Below are 23,040 nucleotides of genomic sequence, written 5' to 3' on the forward strand. Positions count from 1 at the left end.
ATTTTTTTTTGTTGATTTCATATTTCATGATTTATGTACACAACATAACATAATACAATATTTCCTATGTAGTTCAAGCCATAATAACTGTGATTTGTGTTGGGAAAGAATAAGTCTGAGTAGCTATCATTAAAGGGGGTTATCCCATCTTGTCAAGTTGATGGCAAGTGAAAAGAATATACCAGAACTTTATGATCAGTAGGTGTCTGACGTGATGGACCCATATCAACCCTAAAAATGAAAGGGTCGCAGAGCCCTTGCAGGGCTCTGCGGCCATCTCACTGTGCTTGAATGTGGTCATGCACAGAGGATGATAAACTGTGCTGCTGTGCAGAAATAAAACAGTGAAAGGAATGCAACAATACATGGCTTTTTCGTTCTACAAGAAGTCAGACCCTCTCTGACCTTAAAGTGATGGCATATTCCAAATATATGACATTATATAACAAAACTCCAGTTTCATAATTATTCTGTCTGTAAGCAATGAATATTAAAAGCCTATTAAACAATATAATGGGGTTCTTTAATTGCACTTTATTTAAAAACAGGCCTTTCTCACCCTTCCCAGGTCTAGTCTTGAGTCTCTACTGCTACTGGAGTCTATTATTCTCTGTAGACTTAACGTTACTTTAAGAGCACTGCAGGCAACATCTAAGCTCAGTGGCTCTGCCCAAGTTGACAGCAGAAGACACATGGAGCGTAGTTATTGGCTGCAGTGTTTTCAACGCCACATCAGCGCTGCAGACAATAACAGAAACTGAGAGCAGCGATGGAGACTGATAGACCCGGGGAAAGTCAGTAAAGTGCAGTTTATTTGTTTGTTTGCTTTTCAAACAAAATGCAGCCAGGACAAAGGTTTTACAAAAATCAGGAAAGCCCTTTAAGAATATATGACCTGATAATTCCCAAGTACCTATCTTCTCTGCTTAGTACTCTGTGGCTGAGGAAGAGGCTGTAGCAAAGCTCATCACATAGGCAATGACCTGGAGGATGTGTCTACATCACTTTGAAGGTGAAGAGATAAACTGCTCTGTCTAGGGAAGCATTCCTACTTTACACCGGACACCTCAGCACCTGGATGGGTCATGAGCTATTGCTTTTTAAAGGGAATCTGTCACCCCATTTTTGCTCTATGAGCTGTGGCTACCGCCATCAGGGGCTTAGCTACAGCATTCTGTAATGCTGTAGCTAAGCCCCTGATGTAACCTGAAAGATAAGAAAAACGAGTGAAATTATATTCACCCGGGTCTCCGGTCCGATGGGTGTCGCGGTCCCGTCTGGTGCCTCCCATCTTCTAGCGATGACATCCTCCTTCTTACTTCTGCCACGGCTCCTGCGCAGGCATACTTTATCTGCTCTGTTGAGGGCAGAGTGAAGTACTGCAGTGCGCAGGCGCCGGACCTCTCTGACCTTTCCTGGCACCTGCGCACTGCTGTACTTTACTCTGCCCTCAATAGGGCAGATAAAGTATGCCTGCGCAGGAGCCGAGGCAGAAGTAAGAAGGAGGACGTCATCGCTAGAAGATGGGAGGCGCCGGACCGCGACACCCATCGGACCAGACCGGACACCCGGGTGAGTATAATCAAACTTGTTTTTCTTATCTTTCAGGTTACATCTGGGGCTTATCTACAGCATTACAGAATGCTGTAGATATGCCCTTGATGGCGGTGGCTGCAGCTCATAGAGCAAAAATGGGGTGACAGATTCCCTTTAATGGTAAGTGGACATACTCAAGCATGCAATAGTATAATGCAATGCTAAGTATGTTGCGAAGTGGAATAAATTACAGAAAAAAATCACCAGAATACAGTATTATTAATAAATTATCAAATACAATTTAATGAGTTATAAACAAAACCATGGACTGTTTCATTCAAAGCCCTGACAGTTTAGGAGATTGCACTAGTTACATAATTGTAAAACATGTAGAATCATGTTACCAATTACACATACTGTAAAGTGTTAAAAAGTGAAATGAAATGTATTACAAAAGTGATAGCGATTATCTAATTTTATGACAAATATAATTGCTTTATACATATCATTGTGTATTAACATTGTATTATTCATTTTAAGCTTATTGATTTTTATAAAAAAAGAAATAACAGATTACTCGCTTATATTTAGAGGGCATCTTCAAGAAATCACTCAATATAAATACGTTTTTGGCTACAGTTAGAACTGAGTCCCAGCTTTATATACAAGTATGTTTAAAGTGCATGAAGCTGAGCTGCAGCACCATACACAACCCTTGGGCAAGAGTGGAGCTGTTTCTGTGCAAAAATGTCGAGCTTTTTTTCTAACCCTGCACAGCCCCTTTGAATCATGATATCAATATATCAAAACCTAGTAATCCTTTACAGATGTATTTCATTGTCACAATGGCTGCAGCTACATTTATTTAGGAAGATATTTCTTGCTTGCTAATTGCTTGTCCTCTTTGTCTCAGAAATGAGCATAGTTCTGAGCAGTCTGATAGATCTTCCAGCTTGTTCACCATCTCCACAATACCATCTACTGCAACTTCAGAAAGCACCGTCAATGCGTTAGACCTGAATTTTTTAACTAAGTCTTCATTGCTCAATGGTTTTCTCCAGTGACCGTAAAATGTGTTACACCTCTCTGTAAAGGTGGCTCCGTTTGTCAATGTAACGCTCACCTCACAGTACAGTTTTTCAAAATTTGGTTGATTGTCAGATGGGTGAACCACTTCTATTTTACTCAGCATCTTCTCTAGCTCTGGCCTGGAGATATTCTGGTCATTGAAAGACTGGACGGAAACAAGTCCATCAAGCAAAGCTGTGCAAGCATTGAACTGAAAGGAATGACGAGCTTCATGTTCTGAACTTGGCAAGGGACGACTCACATACTTGGCTTCCGGGATTCTGAGAACAATTTTCTGAATATTATCAATGAGCAGTGGTTCATCATCACCAGCTATGTGTTTCCGTACTGCACATGCAGCGTCTGCCACCCAGTGCATCCCGAGGTGAGCAGGAAACCGTTTAATCGCCACATCTTGTTTCTCTAGCAGCCAGTTGTAGGATTCTAGGGATGGTAGGGCTTGTGGGTTGTAGTCATGGTAGAAAGCACCAAAGCCAGACTCTAAATCCAAGATCTGCTTATTTCCTTCTAGACCTAAAAATGCAAAGCAAGCAGCTTCCAGGCCATGCCTGCCGGCGTTACCTATGTGCAGGGGCTTAGTTTGTGTTCCTGCATTTGCCATAGGGGCCCCAGAATAAGATGCAGCAATAGCTAAGGCTTCTCTGCACTGAACCTGATCCAGGCCTAAAAATTTAGAAGAAGCTGCAGCACTTCCCATAGTGCCAACCACAGCAGGAGGGTGAAACCTACAGAAACAGAAGAAGTATAGTGAGGAAGGAAAACTGGGCACAATACAATAATACATCTCATACACATAAATAACACAAGTCAAACTGAAATTTAACTACAGAATGTGCATATAAAATAAAGTTTTTAGATAGTGTTTGCTTTAGACCTCATTCAGTTGGTCATTTGTCACGTACGTGTTCTGTGTTTTTTTTTTTCATTGAAAGAACACATATCTATTATAATTTTTGAGGCCGTTCACATGTTCATGTTTTTGGGTGGACCGCATATCCGCCAAAAAAATGGCAGAGATGTCTGTTTTTGATTCGTATCATGGATCAAAGTTACCAATATAAGTCTATAGGTCCGAGAAAATCACTCACAGCACATGGATGGCATCAGTGTACAGCCTGTGTGCTGTCCGTGATTAAAGGGAACCTGTCACCCCCCCAGGGCGTTTTTAAGTAAAAGAGCCACCTTCAGCAGCACTAAGGCGGCACTCTGTGAAGGTGGCTCTTATGTTTCTGACCCCTAGTAACGCCGAAATATTGACTTTTATAAATAGGTCTCCATACCTGTATTGCGTCCCTGAGGTATGTTGTGTCCCCCTGTATCAGGTGCCTCCCAGCCATCCATCATGCCCCTGTTGTGTCTGTGTTCCACCTCCAAGCCGTCCATTATGCCCCTGTCTTGCGTCTGGGTGCCGCTTCCCATCCGTCCATCATACCCGCTCTTGCGTCTGAGTGCCACCTCCAAACCATGATGGACGGCTGGAAGGTGGCACCCAGATGCAAGACAGGGGCATGATGGATGGCTGGGAGGCGCCTGATACAGGGGGGCACAACATACCTCTGGGACGCCATACAGGGGACCTATTTATAAAAGTCAATATTTCGGCATTACTAGGGGTCAGAAACATAAGAGCCACCTTCACAGAGTGCAGCCTTAGTGCTGCTAAAGGTGGCTCTTTTACTTAAAAACACCCTGGGGGGGTGACAGGTTCTCTTTAACATTGTAACTTATAGGAGAAACTTTGTAATTTATTTATTTTTCCATATATGAAAATCACTAATGAAACACTAATGGTAAAAACTGACCATAGACTGATGAAACTCAGATCTAAGGCACTGATGAACAACAGTCCATGTTTTTAAATAGGAGCAAAATCATGGACGTCTGAATGAGGTCTCATGGCAACTATTGGATCCAGCCATGCAGGGATCAGCCTCGTGTCATACAGTAGATCAATGCCGTCGACGGAGGGAATAAGGTCACAGACCAGTTTTCTGTATAACAAGATTCCCCTTTATTAGAGGAGGTTAATACATATTTATCCAGTATCTTTTTGGGCATTGCAAAGAGATAAGATACAAAAACATTAGCATCTCATTGGTTGTATTAACATCTTACTACTAATTGGTAATAATTCAATCATCTATGTAGTTGAATCTTCATTTCTAACTAACGTGCTATATGTTAAATTTCAAGCATCTTATTAACATAGTGTGAGTACTGCCATTGGGGGGTCTCAAACCTTGTCTATGTGAGATGAACACTACATTCTTTTTCAGTGGAAATCATGAAGGCCACAAATAAAAACTTGCATAATGTTCATTCAGCTATATTCTGAAGAACGGTGCGTAGGGAGAAAAATGTCTTTTTAGAAATTCAACATATAATTATTGTGCGTCCAGAATACCCCACAGAAAATGGATGTCTGTGCCAGTATTCTAAAATGGATTCCACCATTACAGAGGCCATAAGTGAAATTAACATTACATACCTTCTTGGAATATTGCTAGCTTCGTTAGAAAACCGCATGAGTCTTCCCTGCACCTCAATGCCAACATTAAATGCTAATAGAAAATCGAGTCCAGATTTCTTGTGATGTGACGGTAATGTTTCTGAAAGGGCAATCAATGAGGGAAGGACAGCCCCAGATGGATGTGTGGCAGGGTGCCAAGTGTCATCAAAGTCCATTGAGTGAACCTACAAAATAATGAACACATTTCAATTACAAAGTAAAACAAGCCAAATATAGACTCCTAATAAATTATTCATGTTATCCTTAAAGGGTTATTCCCATTTTAGTAAGTAGTTATCCTACTATAGGATAGGTGAGAACTTGGTGATCAATGGGCGCCTGACTGCTAGGACCCCACAAATCCCAAGAATGGGGCTCTGAAATTCCCCATTAGAATGGATTGGTGGCCAAGAATGCACATCTCCACTGCATATATTTTCCATGGGAGAGTCAGGGATAGTCAAATAGAGCTTTGGATAGGTGATAGCTTGCTAAGGTGGGAATATAACCCTTTACATTTCTGATACAGCAAATAAAAGTAGACCTCTGTCACTCTACTGCCATTTCTTTTGTCAGAAGAGAGTGTGATATTGTGTCGTAAGTGTGATTGACAACTGATTGATGCAGTAGCTCAGGTTCACATTCCTTTTACACAATGGGTGGTTAAGACTGGCCAGTTGTACATTGATTCATTAACACTAGGGAGCTGAAATGAGAAAAAAGGGTACCAATTGTGGGAGATTGGGTGGAATAGAGGAAAAAAGTGCTTGGGGGACCAAAGCCAATAAGGGAATGTTGTAAGTTGCTTTTTAGGTGGAGATAGGACTAACACATTACTTTACTGGCAGGCAACTTTCTGTTCTCCTATTTGAAATTTTTATTGTGATTCTTTGAATTTAAGTTTCTTAGAAATTCAGAAATAGAATAAGCTGTATTATCAAGCTCATGTTGGGCAACCTGAGTCTCTTACAAAATCACATATGTGGCAACACTGAATGGGATCCATATTACAGAACACAGCGACACTTGTTGGCACTTTCTAGATCTATACTGAATTGGCAGAGGCCAATGCTGATTGCTGAAAACTGCTCACCAAAAAGTTATCTAAGGAGCCATTTTGGTAAATCTGTAAACCATTACCAATTGTATGTCATTTAATAACCTAATAAGTAAATGATGATCACTGAGCGACCTGTAACAGATCACGCAGTGTATACAGGCTGCCATGGTTCTTGGCAGAGCATGTCCTGTTTACACAGGATGATGCACAGCCGAAAACAATGATTTTTGCACTATGCGAAAAGATCGTTTCACCCAATGAATGAGTGTTTTGTTCATTAATTAGGTGATCAGCGGCCTATTTACACTGAAAGATTATTGTGAAACAAGCGTCATTAGGAACACTTGTTCACAATTGTCGATGTAAATGTAACTTTAGTGGAGAGTCGGCAGGGTAATTTGCAAATACATCAGATGCATGCTCATCTACAGAAAAGTGATGAACAATCCAGCACGTTTACAGATTAAAGGCAAACTATACCAAGATCCATTCTAAAGATGCTTCTCAGTAAGTTCCCAGGCTTGAAACAAACTTTTAGTCATAGACTGTAGCCTGGCGCGTCAAGCATGTAGGCAGATCCTTTCTGTGCGTTTTGACCTTTTATTTAGATGAGTGGTACATTGTCTATTCTTTATTTAAAGCCCTTTATACTAACTATTTTAAATACTCAAACCAAGAGATCGTATTTTTTGCAATTGTGATCTGCATTAATTTTGTTATCATTATTTTTGCCAGTATTGATATTTCAATGTAATATTGTGAAACAGGTTTTGCAGTTGATATGCCCCAATCACACTACTTCTGCCAGATTGCTATCTTTCCATAGCGAATACTTGTTCTGCCTTTTCCCCAGGAAAGCAACATGAGCATCCGGCCATCCACATGATGTGAGAATGTATGACACATCAAACTATGCCACCTTTGTCCATTGCCCCATGATCCAGCTCTAATGCTCACTTGCCTATTGTTGGTGATTATAGATTTTTCCTTCTTCGAGCACCACAACTTCATGAACTGACTGTACACATGCTGCCTCTTGACATGTGCCATTGTCATGATATAACAATTATTTACTTAAAGGGGTTGTCCTGCCTTCTGATGAAAGTCTGCAGTCACTTCATGGGATTGAAAACTTCTGAATCCTTACAGAGTGCACACCATATGATGTCAGGATTCTCCAGTTTTGCCGCCGAGATCAGGTGTTGATGTGACCAGAAGAAAGCTAATTGTTTACTTCCAGCCACATTCTGACTAGACGTGCACAACCTCACTCTTTACATTTGTATTAAGTGAGGCCAAGCATGTCTAGTCAGCATGTGATCTCATACATGCAAATTGTACCCTTTTGGTCATGTGACCACTTGCACATACCGACAACACATAAGACTTTTAACAGCGTGTGATGTGTATGCTGTGAAGATTAAGAAGTCTGCAGTCACAAAGTAACCGAAGACTTTCATAAGAAGACTGGTCAACCCTTTTAACATGACATTGGTTTTACTGATATTGCTAATGTGATTGCATAAAACAAAAATAAAGAACATACCCATACATAGTAGTGTACTTATTTCTTATTTTTATCAGTGCTAACATTATGATAACTGATTCAGTCCAAAACTTTCATAGTCTATTTTGCAATATGAATAGATATCTGGGTTGCCAAATATATATGTTTTGCAACAGGCTAGAGCGCTTTCCGCTACATCACAAAAAGGAAGTATATGCATTTCTTCCTACCGTTTTGTCTATGGCAGTTATTACACAGAGTGCCTACTTATCAGTTAACTATTTTCCCACCTAATTCCTGCTTAATATTTTGCTAGCTGAATAAATTTAAACATAAATTGACCAAATTGTTCCTAGAATGTCAAAGACAACATTATATGAAGGAATTGTAGAGAAACAGAACAACACCAATTTCAAAGAAACAATGCTGTAACGTAGATTTTATTCTTAGAAAAATACAATTATTTACTATAACAGACTTGTCAGAAGAATTGCCAGGTCCTCTTTATCAAATTTCTAAAATATTCAGACATTATGGCATACAGTATGTATCAAGCTAAATATGCTAGAGTTCACACACAATTTGCAGCCAAAAAAACTTGTCTTTCGTTGCATGTGTATGGGGGACGACTGCACCGCAGGTACCTGCGTGCCGGGTCCGGAACTGTTTAGGCTGCATTCCCTTTCCTGGGGGAAGACATAGGAAGCCGGATCATACTCTGAACCCAGGGAGGCTTTGAGATATAAAAGAAAAAGCGCGTGCAGCAGCAGGGAGTTTGGCATCAATCCAGGGCAGCGCGCAGTCAGGCGAGCAGCGCGCTCTGCTTCCTTTCCCCACCCGGCGCTGCGACAGGCCGCATTGGGAGAGTCCCCTGCCATCTGCAGAGGGACTGCTGCACTCAGGAGGAGCCGTGTGTTGAGCAGTTCAGAGAAAAGAGTGCTCCGCCCTGGGAGCACCAGCATCGTGCAGGCTAGTGTCCACCGTTTCCCGTTGCCAACAGCGGGGACCAGAGAGAGAGGGACATGCAGTGTGTGACGGTGACTACCAGAGAGTAAGGCGCCGTACGCTCCGTGTCCTTGAATACAGCACATGTGCCACATAAGAGGGACCAGGTACGGGACAGACAGTTGCGCCCTGATTATGCCAGTGTATATTTGCCAAGCCACATTGGGCTTGTACAGGACTGGGGCCCGTCAGCCACTGCAGCATATGTACTAGGGGCAACGTAAGGTACCAGAGACCGACCGCTGCCGTCAGAAAATGAGACATTGTTGTCTACAGGATCCCACTGGAACAGACACCGCGCCTGCCGTTGTCGGCGCTGTTGACTTCATAGTCTGAGGAGCTACTGACTTTCTAGCCAGAATTCAACAGAACTGCCATTACTCTATCCATTGTTCTTTAACCCTGAATATCCTTTGCAAATTGTACTGTTTTGTCCTCCCTTTAACGTGGAGTATTCCCCTGTTAAGTAAAATTGTTAACCCTTGCTCCATCACTACATCCCACAACCTGCTCACACATGCACCATATTTATTATTGAGTTTTAGACACTTTTTGTGACTAGTACTGAAAGGTTATGGACTAATGATTGACAAAAAGCGCACCTGGCGCCTTAACCAAATAGCATGTGGTTTAATTGCATTTTACTCTCTCCTTGTGATGCTGTGCATCCACAGCACTTGATTAGCCTTCGATAACAATACTGCAGCTGCTGCTGCTCCATTAGTTCGATAAACCAACATCGATATACACCAAAAAAGGAGAAATGGGGGTGTGCTGTGCTGCTGGTGAAGAATTCACAGGATTCTGTTGAGTAGAAATAGATTGTAGTTTATTCCCAAATGTGTTTCTAGGTTGAATCTCTTCCTCAGTGATCCAAAATAAAGATCATTATTATGGATTCACTGAGAAAAGCTTCCATTTGACCTAGAAATGTGTTGGAAATCTATTTCAATTTATCTGAATCCTGTGAATTCTTCACCAGGAGCACAGCACACCCGCATTTCTCCTTTTTGGCACATAGTCCTACAAGGTGGCATAGCTTCATCAATAAGGGCGAGGGGAGTGACCTAATGAGCGATACCATGAGGCAAAAAGATGCGCCAAAATTTTTGCGTAAATGTCTGGTACATAGTATGCCAACTAATAAGTGGTGTAAAATTAGATTAGACAGTCTTAAAATATGCCAGGTTCATTGGCATGAACTTCTTTCATAAATATGCGCATTTTAAGAATTTCTAGTTAACTTTTCACCTCCTTAGGCGACATTAACAAAGCTGCCCCATTATGTCATTTTTAACCATTACTAAAACATTAAGTCCAGAATTGTAATAAATGCAAAAGACAATACCAATGTCAGCTTATAGCACTAAGCTCATAGAAGATTGCAGTCTTTCTTCTCCGCGAGCAGCATCTAACTCTTACACCAATCTGAAGACATTGTTCATGTATCATTATGTATTATTTCTACAAAATGGTTAGTGACAATCCAATATTGATCAGAGATAATTGTATAGAAGGATGATTTCTTACAGCAACGCCATTGACAAAAGAGGCATAGAGAGGAGGAAGACGAAGGTCAGGATGGCCCCAGACAGTGCTTGAGATGTCGGTGCTGTAAATCTGAAATCAATAAAGCAGGTGATCACATAAGCAGGAAAAAGAAAGAAAAAAGCAGAAAAGTACACAAAGAAGTATACAGAGAATAGCTGTCACTGTCAAATAGCAAATGATTATCTTTTATCACTATGGAAGTAAATTACATGTACCGGCAGATAGCGTTCACTGGGAATATATTTTTATAAATATATAACTGATTATGTTTCATAACTTATTATATAGCAACTCAAGTATAAAATAATAACTGTACATAGGTCATATTTACTGCAGATACTAACATTTGTTAAAGCACCACTCCAATGGGTGTTTTTATTGGAGCTCTAGAGTTGTGCATCTAATCTAAGTTCCTAGCCTATAGTCTTGAACTCACCTGCTGACATCCTTACCTTCTATCACCGCTGCCCCCATCTGTTTTCAGCAGTTTTTGACCTGCCGGATTGCTCCAGTGTTTGCTGGAGCGAGCCAGAGGTCACTTTTCAATGCAAGTCTATGGGCTCCTCATTCTGGCTCTTATAGACTTGAATTAAGAGGTGGTGACTATTACTTCTGATTTCCAGCCAGTGATGAAGTTGCAGTCACAGCATTGCACCACGGGACCAAAGTGGTGCCGATAGTAGGTAAAGAAGGCAACAGGTAAGTATAAGACTACAGTCAGGCATCTTAAGCACCATTCCGATGCCGATAAAAAAATACAACCCTGGAGTGGTGCTTTAATCGATTTAAACTGCCTAAAATGAAGGTCACATACACAAAATAATATGAACAAATTGGAGCAACAAATCAGGATGCTTTTTCAGTTTCTGCAAAGATATTTTTCTGAAATAGAAATTTTAAGTAACTAATACAAAAAATACTAATGCTATATCGGAACATACAGTAATAACTATGTCTTACTTTGCTGTACTGCAATGCCTTATGGAAGACTTCTGTTGTGGTACCAATCAACCCAACTCCTAGGGTGTCCAAAATCATACGCTTGCTTCTCTGAATCAACGCTTGTGTTAGATTACTGGTGGTCAGACCATGAATAATTCCAGCAAAACTCCCTGTGACTGACTGGAAACAACATGAAAAGAAATAAGCTTGCAGCATGTCACTGTTACAGAATTCATCTGCTCCATCTGTTAAATAAGAAATTAAAGGTGTTTTACCACAGTCCATGTTTATCACCTATCTGGCTGTTTCCACAGTGAATTATATGGAACAACATCCCGAATGCTTGAATGCCTCTTCATGTAAACTCCTCCTAGTATTTGGTGGAGGTCCGATCTTTGGACCCCATAAATATCTAATATTTTTAACCTACCCCATGTTTCATTGAAGATTGTCGTCTATAAGAAAACAAACTCCTTTAAGCTTTGAATATAATGAATTATATTTTATTGGAACCCTATGGCATATTGCTATGTGTGAAATTCCCAGAGTAACTGAAAAGTTGTTATTAAATAGAAATATATCCAATCTATGTAAATAATCATTAATAAAAGAATATCCACAAGTGTTCGCTTAGTTTTAGAAACAAAAATATTGAGCATGAAATATAGAAAGTATCATACGCTGTACGTTCTGAACAGGATTTACTGGTTTGAAAGAGTTTCAGTTCCATCCAGTACGATAACTGTATGAGCTCAAAGGGAACCTGTCACCCCCCCAGGCGTTTGTAAGTAAAAGAGCCACCTTGTGCAGCACTAATGCTGCATTCTGTCAAGGTGGCTCTGTTACTTAGCTTCCGTTCCACCGCAGAAATAATCGTTTATAAAATTGTTCAAAAATACCAGAAATTTGACAGTGGAGCAGGTCTTTCCCCCTCTGACAGACGCCTCGCATCCATCACTCATTTCGTATTTGGCGCCGCCTCCTCAGTTTTCTTTTAAAATGTGGCACCTGCGCTGTACTATATCTTCTTGGGCATGCGCAGTCAGCGCTGCCCGTGCTCTCAGATCACATCCTGGCCTTCATATCGCGCGGCCACAGATCCCACCCCACAGTTGCTTATGATTTATTCATACTGCAGGGCTGGGAATCTTGGGCATGACAGCCGCAGATAACTACTGCGCATGCCCAAGATTCCCAGCCCCGCAGTGTGAATAAATCATAAGCGACTGTGGGGCGGGATCTGTGCCCCCGCGATATGAAGGCCAGGATGTGATCTGAGAGCACGGGCAGCGCTGACTGCGCATGCCCAAGAAGATATAGTACAGCGCAGGTGCCACATTTCAAAAGAAAACTGAGGAGGTGGCGCCAAATACGAAATGAGTGATGGATGCGATGCGTCTGTTAGAAGGGGAAAGACCTGCCCCCTTGTCAAATTTCAGGTATTTTTGAACAATTTTATAAACGATTATTTCTGCGGTGGAACGGAAGCTATGTAACAGAGCCACCTTGACAGAATGCAGCATTAGTGCTGCACAAGGTGGCTCTTTTACTTAAAATCGCCTGGGGGGGTGACAGGTTCCCTTTAAGACCAGTTTAAAAAGTTGAATATTCTCAGCCTGAGTACGGACCGCGATGTCCAGACGCCTCATATGGCAAGTATTACCCAGTGAGAACCAGGCCTAATGGTTAGGCTGGACACAGATACTAAATAGTAAATGGTTATATCCCCTTTAATTCTACCCACTACTTTAATGAGCTACATCTAAAGGACACACTAGGTTCCTTAAAAAAAGTAACCTGTGAGTTAGCTACATTTTTATATAAGATTAACTCATGCCAAAAAAGTGTCTCTTTTGGAATTGTTTTCACATTACTCAAAAGTGTAACCTACCATGCAGTTTAATACTCACAAAATGGAAAATTAATGTGTATATTATTTTTAAAATACATTTATGTTCATGTCACATGCATATATATGCAGTTACATAGGTTTTTTTGTAAAAAGTTGAGCATTTTTTGAAAAGTTTCGCTCAATTATTGAGTGTAAAAGCCTAACCAAGCGAAAACTTGCATGTCAATCCCTTTAAAGGGAGCATGGCTGGCAAACATCTCTTGCACTCTTTTTTTTGCTTTTAAGATAAACACGCTAAATTAATTGGCCAAAGAATTCTATCATATCCTGTTTACTCCAGATACCGTGTACTCCTTTGGCAGATTGCACCAAAAAAATAATGGCACCCACTATATTTAGTTTATTCACAATTGAAAGTTGAGACGTTTGTCAAAAATACACGTTGCCTCCGGTCGCCTTTCCCCTTGCTTTGTAGATAGTAAGCCCTTACAGACAGGGTCTTCTCTCCCGCCATATTATTCTGTTTCTCCTCTAGTGTGTGTTTAACAAAAAATTTTTCTCCTAATCCACTTTGGGAATTTATGGCTCTTTAAAATATATAATATTAGTAATAATACAAATATAAGCATATAATTATGTATAATATATTATGTTTTGAAAAGGCAAAAGTCTATTAACATCATAATACCCTCTATTATTACTAAACCCAGCAATAATTACTAAAACAGTGATCCAGCTTCATAAAGTTTGTTGTTTCTGATTGACATCTCATAATATGTCTTTTTTTACTTTTAAGAATCCAAAATATTCGTATATTTAAATAGCACCAATTTGGTCAAGACTTAGATGTAAATCATATAAAATTACTTGTATGAGGACTGAATATTTAATTGTGTGTTTATTATCATAAACTAAAAGCACAGGTACAGAGTCATCAAATTGCTAAGCAGAAGGCCAAATATGCTACAAGTAAAATAAAATAAATCTGATCATCACCATTGACATACTTTGTCATTCATTATATTAATGGCAATAATATTATCCAGAATAGAGTAAGCAGAGAACAATACCTTCGTAGCAATCATGTTTCTTAGAATGAATGAGCAGCTTCCTGAACGAGGTTTCTTCTCTGATTGCTACATACATCCTGGCTCATTTTATAGTCTAAGCACCTTCCCACAAGTTTCATTCTTCCCCTTTTTTAACTGGGTTTTCCATTTTACATAATTTTCAAGTTCCCAGTCACCGTAGGCAAAGAAGTCATCATTTCGGAGTGTTGGTGAGGTTAGCCACGTGATGATGACCTATTTTACACACATATTTTGCCATTTACTTACATATTATTTTTACAATGTTTAGGCCTTTTCACATCAGCATTTTTTTTTTTTAGTCTGGTGCTCTTCTCCATGTTAGGAACAGAACAAGTTACTGAGGGGAATGCAAGACCCTGGACATGCCAAACATCAAGGACCCTGGACATGCCAAACATCAAGGACCCTGGACATGCCAGACATCAAGGACCCTGGACATGCCAGACATCAAGGACCCTGGACATGCCAGACATCAAGGACCCTGGACATGCCAGACATCAAGGATTTCCAACAGACCCCAATGACTATCAATGGTGTCCAACCGGTTAACATCATGGGTCCAGCAGTTGACCAACATTGCATAGCATGCTGCATTATTTAGTTTTTAAACTTTCTGCTGGATCTATGACAGACATGTGAACAGAGCCTTATTCGTAAATATTGATATATTGTAGCAAACTAACTTGACCATGGAGGGATTTTGCCCTGTGCATGCTGTATGTACTAGACTAGAATTTGTGACTATATTTGTTGAGGACACCTGAAGTTTATATTAAGGGGGCTGTATTTGTTTGGGGTTTTGTATTTATTTCAACATCTGAGTTCTCCATATTTAAGTGGCCTGCTCTGGCATCTATATTTTATTAGGAAGATCTATATTTTGAAGTCTAATCTGAGGTTTGTACATTTTTCAGAATATGTAAGTATTTAGGCTACCTGTAGGTATATTTGTGTATTAATTTTGGGATGTCATCTGGGGGCTATATATTGATTCTGAGGGGTTTCTATACTGTACTGTATTTATTTATGGGATCAGGTCTAGTGTTTGTATTTTGAGAGGTCGGTACTTATGTTTAAAGTCTGTAGTCTGGGGTATAGATTCATTCTGGGATTTCTTTTGTTTTGAGGCCAGGGTAATACAGACCATTTTTCTGAGGTCTGAATTTATTTTATTTATTTTCAGTGTCTGGGTTTGTATATTGTATTGCATTTATGATTTATTCTGAGAACTTTTTTGAGGTGGGTTACTTATTTGGAGATCTATTTATGCTGGGATTTGGATTGTGATCTTTATTAATTTTAGGAGGAAATGAAGGCTGTAATGAACTACTTGTGACTGGAGTACACTTGGTAAGGAGTTTTGTAGAATTACTTATATACGGTAAATGACAGGCATATATATAAAAAAAAAAAAACTCTTCACCAGTGCATCACATTTCTTCTCTGATGTTGCCAAGCAAAATTCGCTGTCTGTATGGCAGGATCTGTGCACTCTCAGTTGTAGTTGTAGACCTGTGATTGGGGCACCAGATAGGGCTGGAGCATGAGAAGGTGCACCACTGAAAGCACTATGCTTGAATGATCTAATGTATTCCAGCTTATTTCTTGGTGCACATGCAAAGGACTTTGCTGGTTTAGGAAATAGTACATCTACCCTTTTATTGTACGTTTATTTCTGGCACTTTAGCACTTTTTAGATTTTTGATAGGTGACCTTGGCCATCATCATTACCTGAATCCATATTTGTCTATATATGTGCATTGTTATTCATGCAGTATATGTTTAATACATTTATATATTTTTACATAAACATCTGTCAGGATCCTGTCAGCGCCGGTGAGCAGCCTCCGCTGAGCAGGGACTCACCCGCACTGTAGGGGGGCCTGGGGTCAGGTACAGCTGGAAAGTACAGATACACAGGACCTGTGGACGCTGAAGTTTAGCAAGCAGTCACAGGACCTACGGTCCTGTGACTGCAAGGGAGCAGGGCTTAGCATCATGCTTTCAGAGATGGCAGGACACCATACAGAAATACTCAGAGTCAGGCAAAACGGAGGTCATACACAGAGAAATCAGTAAAGTACCAGGGATGAGACAGGACGGATAGTCAGGGCCAAGCAGAAGTCAAAACCAAACAGCCATAGAAGGTACCAAGCAGAATCCAAAGCAATATCCAGAGAACAGACCGAGTCATACACAGAGAATCAAGCGACCAGAACACAGCACAAACACACTCAGTGGTCACCACACAATGCCAAGGGCGAAAGTATAACTGATGGGGATGGGAGCATCCTGAGGCTATAAGAAGTCTCTCCCAGAACCAGGGAGAGGCCACAATCATAGCCCCAGGTGTGCAGGTAAGCCTGCACTGGGATCACCACCTTTAACCCCAGAAATGCCAGTCATCAGCACTGGTTCCAGACATTAACCCCACGTGTGCGAGTCAAACCCGCACTGAGATCATAACAGTACCCCCCTCTCAATGCCCGGGTACTTAGCATGGAAAGCCCGCACCAGGCGATCAGCATGCATCAACCGGGCTGGTACCCAGGACCTGTCTTCCGGTCCATACCCCTTCCAATGAATCAGGTACTGTACCGACCTCCGTACCAACCTGGAATCTACGATATGACCAACCTCGTACTCCACCTGCCCCTCAACCAAAACAGGAGGAGCAGCGGACTCAGAGTCTCCCCGGACTGCTTCAAAATGTTTCAGTAGAGATTTGTGGAAGACGTTAGGGATCTTGAAAGAGGGTGGAAGGCACAGCCTATAAGCCACTGGATTGATTTTTCCACAATCTTGGTACCCCATGCAACCGGATCACATGCTGCACAAACAACCTGGACAATGTCTCAGCTGACGGTAGTGCGGACAGGGGTACAAAATGAGCCTGCTTAGAAAACCTGTCCACCACTACCCATACCACTGTATTACCCTTAGATGGAGGGAGATTGGTAACAAAATCCATGGATAATTGAGTCCATGGTCTTTCGGGCACTGCCAAGGGCATCAGCTCCCCTGCCGGCCGGCTATGAGAGCTTTTAGAACGAGCGCAGACCCCACAACCAGCAATGAATTTTTTCATGTCCGAACCAAGGGTAGGCCACCAAAAGATCCTAGCCACCGCCAGACGCATGGCTGAAATACCAGGGTGAGCACTCAGCTTGAATTCATGGAATTCCTGCAAGAGTTTCAGGCGAAGTTGCTCTGAGACAAACAACTTCCCCTCCGGCTTGGCCGCCGGGGCCCGCGACTGGGCCCCCTGAATCTCCCGTTCCAATTCAGACGAGACCTCTGCTATCACAACCCCAGGGTGAAGAATGGAAGACGGTGGTTCAGGGGGCGACACCGGCTAAAAACTGCGCGATAAGGCGTCAGCCTTGACATTCTTAGACCCTGGACGAAATGTAATCGTACACTGAAAACAGGAAAAAAAAAAGAGACCAACGGGCCTGTCTGGGCGTTAGTCTTTTAGCAGACTCAAATTTTTGTGATCCGTGATCACTGTAACTGGGTGATTGGCCCCCTTCAAAAAGTGCCTCCATTCTTCAAACGCCAATTTGACCGCAAGAAGCTCTCTATTGCCTACGTCGTAATTTCTTTCCGCAGCAGAGAACGTCTTGGAAAAGAAAGCACATGGTCTGAGGTTGGTTAGAGTGGCAGGCCCTTGGGACAACACCGCCCCCACCCCCACCTCAGAGGCGTCCACTTCCACGACGAATTGTTTGGACGGATCTGGCTGTACTAACACGGGAGCAGACATAAAGCTTCTTTTCAGGGTCGCAAAGGCCTCTTTTGCGAGCGGACCAGTTTCTCACATCCGCACCTTTACAAGTAAGATCTGTAAGTGGCTTGACTACCTGTGAAAACCCCCGAATAAATTTGCGGTAATAATTGGCGAACCCCAAGGAGCGCTGAAGACCCTTAAGGTCTCGGGGTTGCACCCAATCCGCAATGGCCTGCACCTTCTTGGGGTCCATGCGAAAACCCTCACAGGACACAAATAATCCCAAAAAATACAATTCTTGAACAAAAAATACACATTTCTCCAATTTGCCATACAGATGATTTTCCCTCAGTCTTTGGAGAACGGTTCGTACACAATTCAGATGAGACTGACTGTCGGGAGAGTATATCTGAATATCGTCTATCGTCTAAGTAAATAACAACAAAACGACCAATGAGATCCGAGAATACCACGTTGATGAAATTCTGAAATATGGCTGTGGCATTGGTAAGACCAAACGGCATGACTAAATTTTCAAACAGTCCCTCAGTCGTGAGGAACGCGGTTTTCCATTCATCCCCCTCCCAGACCCTTATCAAATTATATGCCCCCTGAAGATCCAGTTTGGAGAACCATTTTGCCCCTGAAAGTTGGTTACACAAATCGGGAATCAACGGAAGGGGGTACGTATTTCGTACAGTAATCTTGTTCAGCTCACGAAAATCGAGGCAGGGACGTAACCACCATCTTTTTTCTTAACAAAAAAAACCCTGCCGCCACAGGTGAGACTGAGGGACGTATGTGTCTTTTGCGAAGACTCTCAGCAATGTAATCTTTCATGGCCAAGCGCTCAGGGCCAGATAAATTAAACAGATGGGCTTTAGGCAATTTAGCCCCCGGGACTAACTTGATTGCGCAGTCAAAGGGTCTATGTGGCGGCAACGTCTCGGCCTCGCTTTCAGAGAACACATCTTCGAATTCTTTCAGGTACTCCGGAATACCTTCCAGCTCGACAGATGACACAGATACAGATTTAACAGGTTCAACCAATAGTGCAGACTTATCACATAACATCGAATCATTAAACCCCCACTGAACAATCTCCCCTGTTTTCCAGATAATGACTGGGTTATGGCGTTGTAACCAGGGCATGCCCAACACCAATCCTGCTGGTAGATTGTCCAGAACCAAACAACTTAATTTTTCCACATGGGTAGCGCCAACTTTGAGTGAAAACAAGTCAGACATAAAGAGAATTCCCTCTTTAGTGGGGGGGAGGAGTCAATGGCCACCACTTTGATCGGAACCTTAAGTCTAACTGTCCCTATCTTACAGCGTGTGACCAATTGGAAGTCAATGAGATTGATGGATGATCCGCAGTCCACAAAAGCTGTAGAGGGAAAACAACAATCGTCCACTAACAGTTCACATGGAGCAACACCTTAGAAAACGAGGAAAAGGGTACCTGAGGGTCTGAGTAGTCTCCCCGCTGACTACCCAGACCTAGTCGCTTCCCGTCGACCGGGTTGAGGATGGACAATCAGGACACTCCCTTTTCCAATGTCCCGTTTTACCACGGTAGAAGCATAACTGCTTTTCTCTCCGGCGTTGTCTCTCCTTTTCCTTCAGGGAGAGAGCCCCTACGTCCATGGGTACAGAAACAGTCTCTTTTCCACTAGGGAACAATGGAGTCTCCGCCTGCATCACCCCCCTGGCCCGCAGCCTGCGGTCCATCCGGACGGCCTGGGTCATGGCGTCCTCGAGAGAGTTAGGTGGGGGATGTAATGTCAAGGTATCCTGTAACCGCTCGGACAAGCCTCTGCGAAAGAGTCCTCAGAGTGCGGTGTCATCCCAAGAGATCTCTGCGGCCCAGCGGCGGAATTCTGTGCAAAACCACTCAGCCGAGTGTTTCCCCTGACAGACACTCATCACCATGTCCTCTGCCAATCGCACTCGGTCCGGCTCATCATATATGTGCCCGAGGGCCTCAAAAAACGCATTCACAGACACTCTCTCAGGGGCAGTGGGAGGAAGGGAGAAAGCCCAAGCTTGTGGGGACCCTCTTAACAGAGACATAATGACCCCTACCTTCTGACTTTCGTCCCCAGAGGAACGTGGCCTCAAACTAAAGAAGAGTTTGCACCCCTCCATGAAGACCCTGAACTCCTTTTTGTTCCCAGAAAAAAATCAGGAGGTTTAACAGGTGGTTCGGGACACCAAAACAACATCACTCGCCCCAGCCCCCAGAGACCCAGCAGTTAAAGCCCCCCGCACTGTCTCAGAAACCTGCTGCTGAGAACGAGCCAGAGCTTGCTGCTCCAGAGATAAACCCTGAAACATCTGACTCAGATTTTTCATTTGCTCAGCAAGAGATTGTATGGGATCCATATTTCTCAGCAGAGAAAGAAAAAAAAACCCAAAGACTTAACGGTCAGTTATAAAGTCAGGATCCTGTCAGCGCTGGCGTGCAGCCTCCACTGAGCAGGGACTCACCTGCACTGTAGGGGGGCCCGGGGTCAGGTACAGCCGGAAAGTACAGATACACAGGACCTGTGGACGCTGAAGTTTAGCAAGCAGTCACAGGACCTACGGTCATGTGACTGCAAGGGGCGGGGCTTAGCATCATGCTTTCTGAGATGGCAGGACACTAAACAGAAATACTCAGAGTCAGGCAAAACGGAGGTCATACACATATCAGTAAAGTACCAGGGATGAGACAGAATGGACAGTCAGGGCCAAGCAGAAGTTAAAACCAAACAGACATAGAAGGTACCAAGCAGAATCCAAAGCAATATCCAGAGAACAGACCGAGTCGTACACAGAGAATCAAGCAACCAGAACACAGCACAAACACAATCAGGGGTCACCACACAATGCCAAGGGTGAAAGTATAACTGACGGGGATGGGAGCGTCCTGAGGCTATAAGAAGCCTCTCCCAGAACCAGAGAGAGGCCACAATCATAGCCCTAGGTGTGCAGGTAAGCCTGCACTGGGATCACAACCTTTAACCCCAGAAATGCCAGTCATCAGCACTGGTTCCAGACATTAACACCACGTGTGCGAGTCAAACCCACACTGAGATCATGACAACAGCAACATGGACTCTATACTCCTATGTGGTCTTTTTGATTTCATGGTTATATTCAGGAGTGTTCTATAGAGAGCTTGCATATTACCCTATTATGGCTGCTGGTTGCTCTGGCATCCCATTTAGTATTTTGCCTTTTTCGGTCTGTATTTATTCACTGGAAACTGGCTACCTGACTGGGAAATGGATAACATGCAAGCAGGTTACATAGCTACATAGGTTGGGAAAAAACGGAATGTTTATTTTGTGACTTGTAGACTCGGGAGGTGCGCTCGGCTCAACCAGGCTGGAAGTCCTTGATCGAGCCCTCGACTCCCAACGTTCGGGAGGAGGACCACAGGCTTGCTCGGGACTCACAAATGCACTGGACACCTCTGACACCGAAGATGGAGAGCCATATCTCGAGGACCAGGAATGGTGACGACCACGAGAGGAATCCCTGCGGCCTGAGTGCCTCAATTTCTTATGACGCCGCTGCATTGCGTGGTGGCCGTGATAACGCGACTGCGGGGATGAAGAATAAGAGGAGGGAGGAGGAGGAGGATCTCCGGCGTCTACGCCTGTCTCGCCTCCCCCTCAGGGGGTAATCATCTACTGCGGCAGCCACGGAAGCTTCCCTGCTACCACTAGCTACAGCAGTAGCCGAAGCCGGGCTCTAAATAACATCCCCTTGGACACCACCACCCTGTGGTGCAGGAGCAAGCACCATAGTGCTCGGCGTACCCAACCCTGCAGGAGGAGAGGATGCCTGGACTGCCCCCCCAACAGGTCCCTGTGAGACACAGACCTCCCTCTGTTCCTCCACCCTGGGCACAATGGGCTGTTCATTACTCTGCTCCTCTGCTGAACCAGAGGAGGTTGCTCTGTGCCTACCACCCATAAGGAATCCCGCTGTCCCGATAGGGTTAATCCCCCCTGGCGCCAGACCCAAATCCCTCCCCACAACCGCTGCTACGCTGGGCACCTGCCCTAATCCCGCAGCCTCCCTGACCCCCTGCAGAGGTGTCGCGCTGAACCGGCGCGCTCCTCTCCCATCGTGCAGACGCCGCTCCACGCTCAGCGTCGCTGGACCGGAAGTCGGGGGGCGGTGACTTCAGCCTAGCCGCGCGCCGCCGGGAAACCCCAGCCAACGCCGGCGAGGCATCCCGCAGCCGCAAAGGAGGGTGGAATCACCGCACGGACCACCTGCCTCCCAGCAGCCCCGCCGCCACCAGCTGCTCCTGCTGTAAAACAGCGGTGGCGGCCGGACCAGACCGCGATGAAGCCTCGACAGGACCAGGCACCTGTAAAGAAGCTGTAACCTGCGAGACCGCCAGGTGAGTGCCGATCCCCGCTAGGAAGCTGCGCAGCCAGGGCTCTCCCTCCTGCAATACCCATAAGCGCAGGGCCTCCATAAGTGGGTCTGCCATACAGCCGCCGGACAGTGCTCGTGACAAGCACTTCCAGGATCCGATCTCAGGAGGAAAGAGGGAGGGCGACCTCAGATCCAGTGATATATATCCACAGGAAGGGGCCGTGCTAACCCCTTCCTGATCCCATTGGCCCTATAACATTAAATCCCCTCCCCACCACAATGTGGGTGGGCCAGCTCCATTACCCATAGGGAAGGGGAGGGGAGGAAAGGAACCACAGTCAGTGGCACTCTCCTTATTCAGTACAGTGCCCACCAGTATTTTGCTCTATATCCTGCTCGACCAAGGCACGTATCAGCAGTTCCTTGGATTTGTCACCTGTCTCTATTCCTCTCTGGAGTGACAGAGGCTTCAGAACTACAACAGCCATATGCATATCAATTCAAATTCAATATCAATATCAATTTAAATGCGGATTTCTCAGAAATGGACTGTCTAGGTAAAGATATTGCTGTACTTGTCTTTGAAAGAGCTAAATGCGCATAGAAGTAGTTTAGTGTGTGAAATCCTGCTGACAGATTCCCTTTAAAGATAACCTGTCATCAGAATTAGGCTGGAGTCACACTGCCGAATTTCTCATGTGATAATCGCATCGCATAGCACGGACTGGCCGGCACCTCTCCTGACCCAAGCATGACAGCTTGATGGATTACTATGCAGCTGTCAA

The 23,040-nt window shown here is 43.6% G+C and overlaps 1 protein-coding gene across 2 annotated transcripts; it reads right to left on the minus strand.

The window, feature by feature from the left end:
• Positions 1-1,812: 1,812 nt before the first annotated feature.
• ACOD1 (aconitate decarboxylase 1) lies at positions 1,813-22,409 on the minus strand. Of its 2 annotated transcripts, none has more exons than XM_073580403.1 (5): positions 22,245-22,409; positions 11,218-11,379; positions 10,237-10,326; positions 5,114-5,319; positions 1,813-3,350 (listed from the first exon to the last, which is right to left on the minus strand). In XM_073580403.1, exons 1-5 carry the CDS (start codon positions 22,368-22,370, stop codon positions 2,402-2,404), a joined length of 1,533 nt encoding a protein of 510 aa, XP_073436504.1. In that variant the 5' UTR covers positions 22,371-22,409; the 3' UTR covers positions 1,813-2,401. The 2 variants fall into 2 exon arrangements, with proteins under 2 accessions (XP_073436504.1, XP_073436505.1); XM_073580404.1 differs by lacking the exon at positions 22,245-22,409 and adding an exon at positions 14,122-14,176.
• Between the last annotated feature and the right edge of the window lie 631 nt (positions 22,410-23,040).

Source organism: Dendrobates tinctorius, unplaced genomic scaffold (assembly GCF_039654945.1).
Source record: "Dendrobates tinctorius isolate UK_male_01 unplaced genomic scaffold, ASM3965494v1 ptg000064l, whole genome shotgun sequence".
NCBI classification, from domain to species: domain Eukaryota; kingdom Metazoa; phylum Chordata; class Amphibia; order Anura; family Dendrobatidae; genus Dendrobates; species Dendrobates tinctorius.

What these genes read in the sequence shown, in the direction of transcription:
- ACOD1 (XM_073580403.1), bottom strand. Translation starts at nt 22,370, where the DNA reads ATGGCAGACCCACTTATGGAGGCCCTGCGCTTATGGGTATTGCAGGAG. An exon ending in AGGTTACAGCTTCTTTACAG is followed by an intron (nt 11,380 to 22,244) that starts GTGCCTGGTCCT and finishes TGTTGTTTCCAG; the next exon opens with TCAGTCACAGGGAGTTTTGC. An exon ending in CTTTTGTCAATGGCGTTGCT is followed by an intron (nt 5,320 to 10,236) that starts GTAAGAAATCAT and finishes ATTATTTTGTAG; the next exon opens with GTTCACTCAATGGACTTTGA.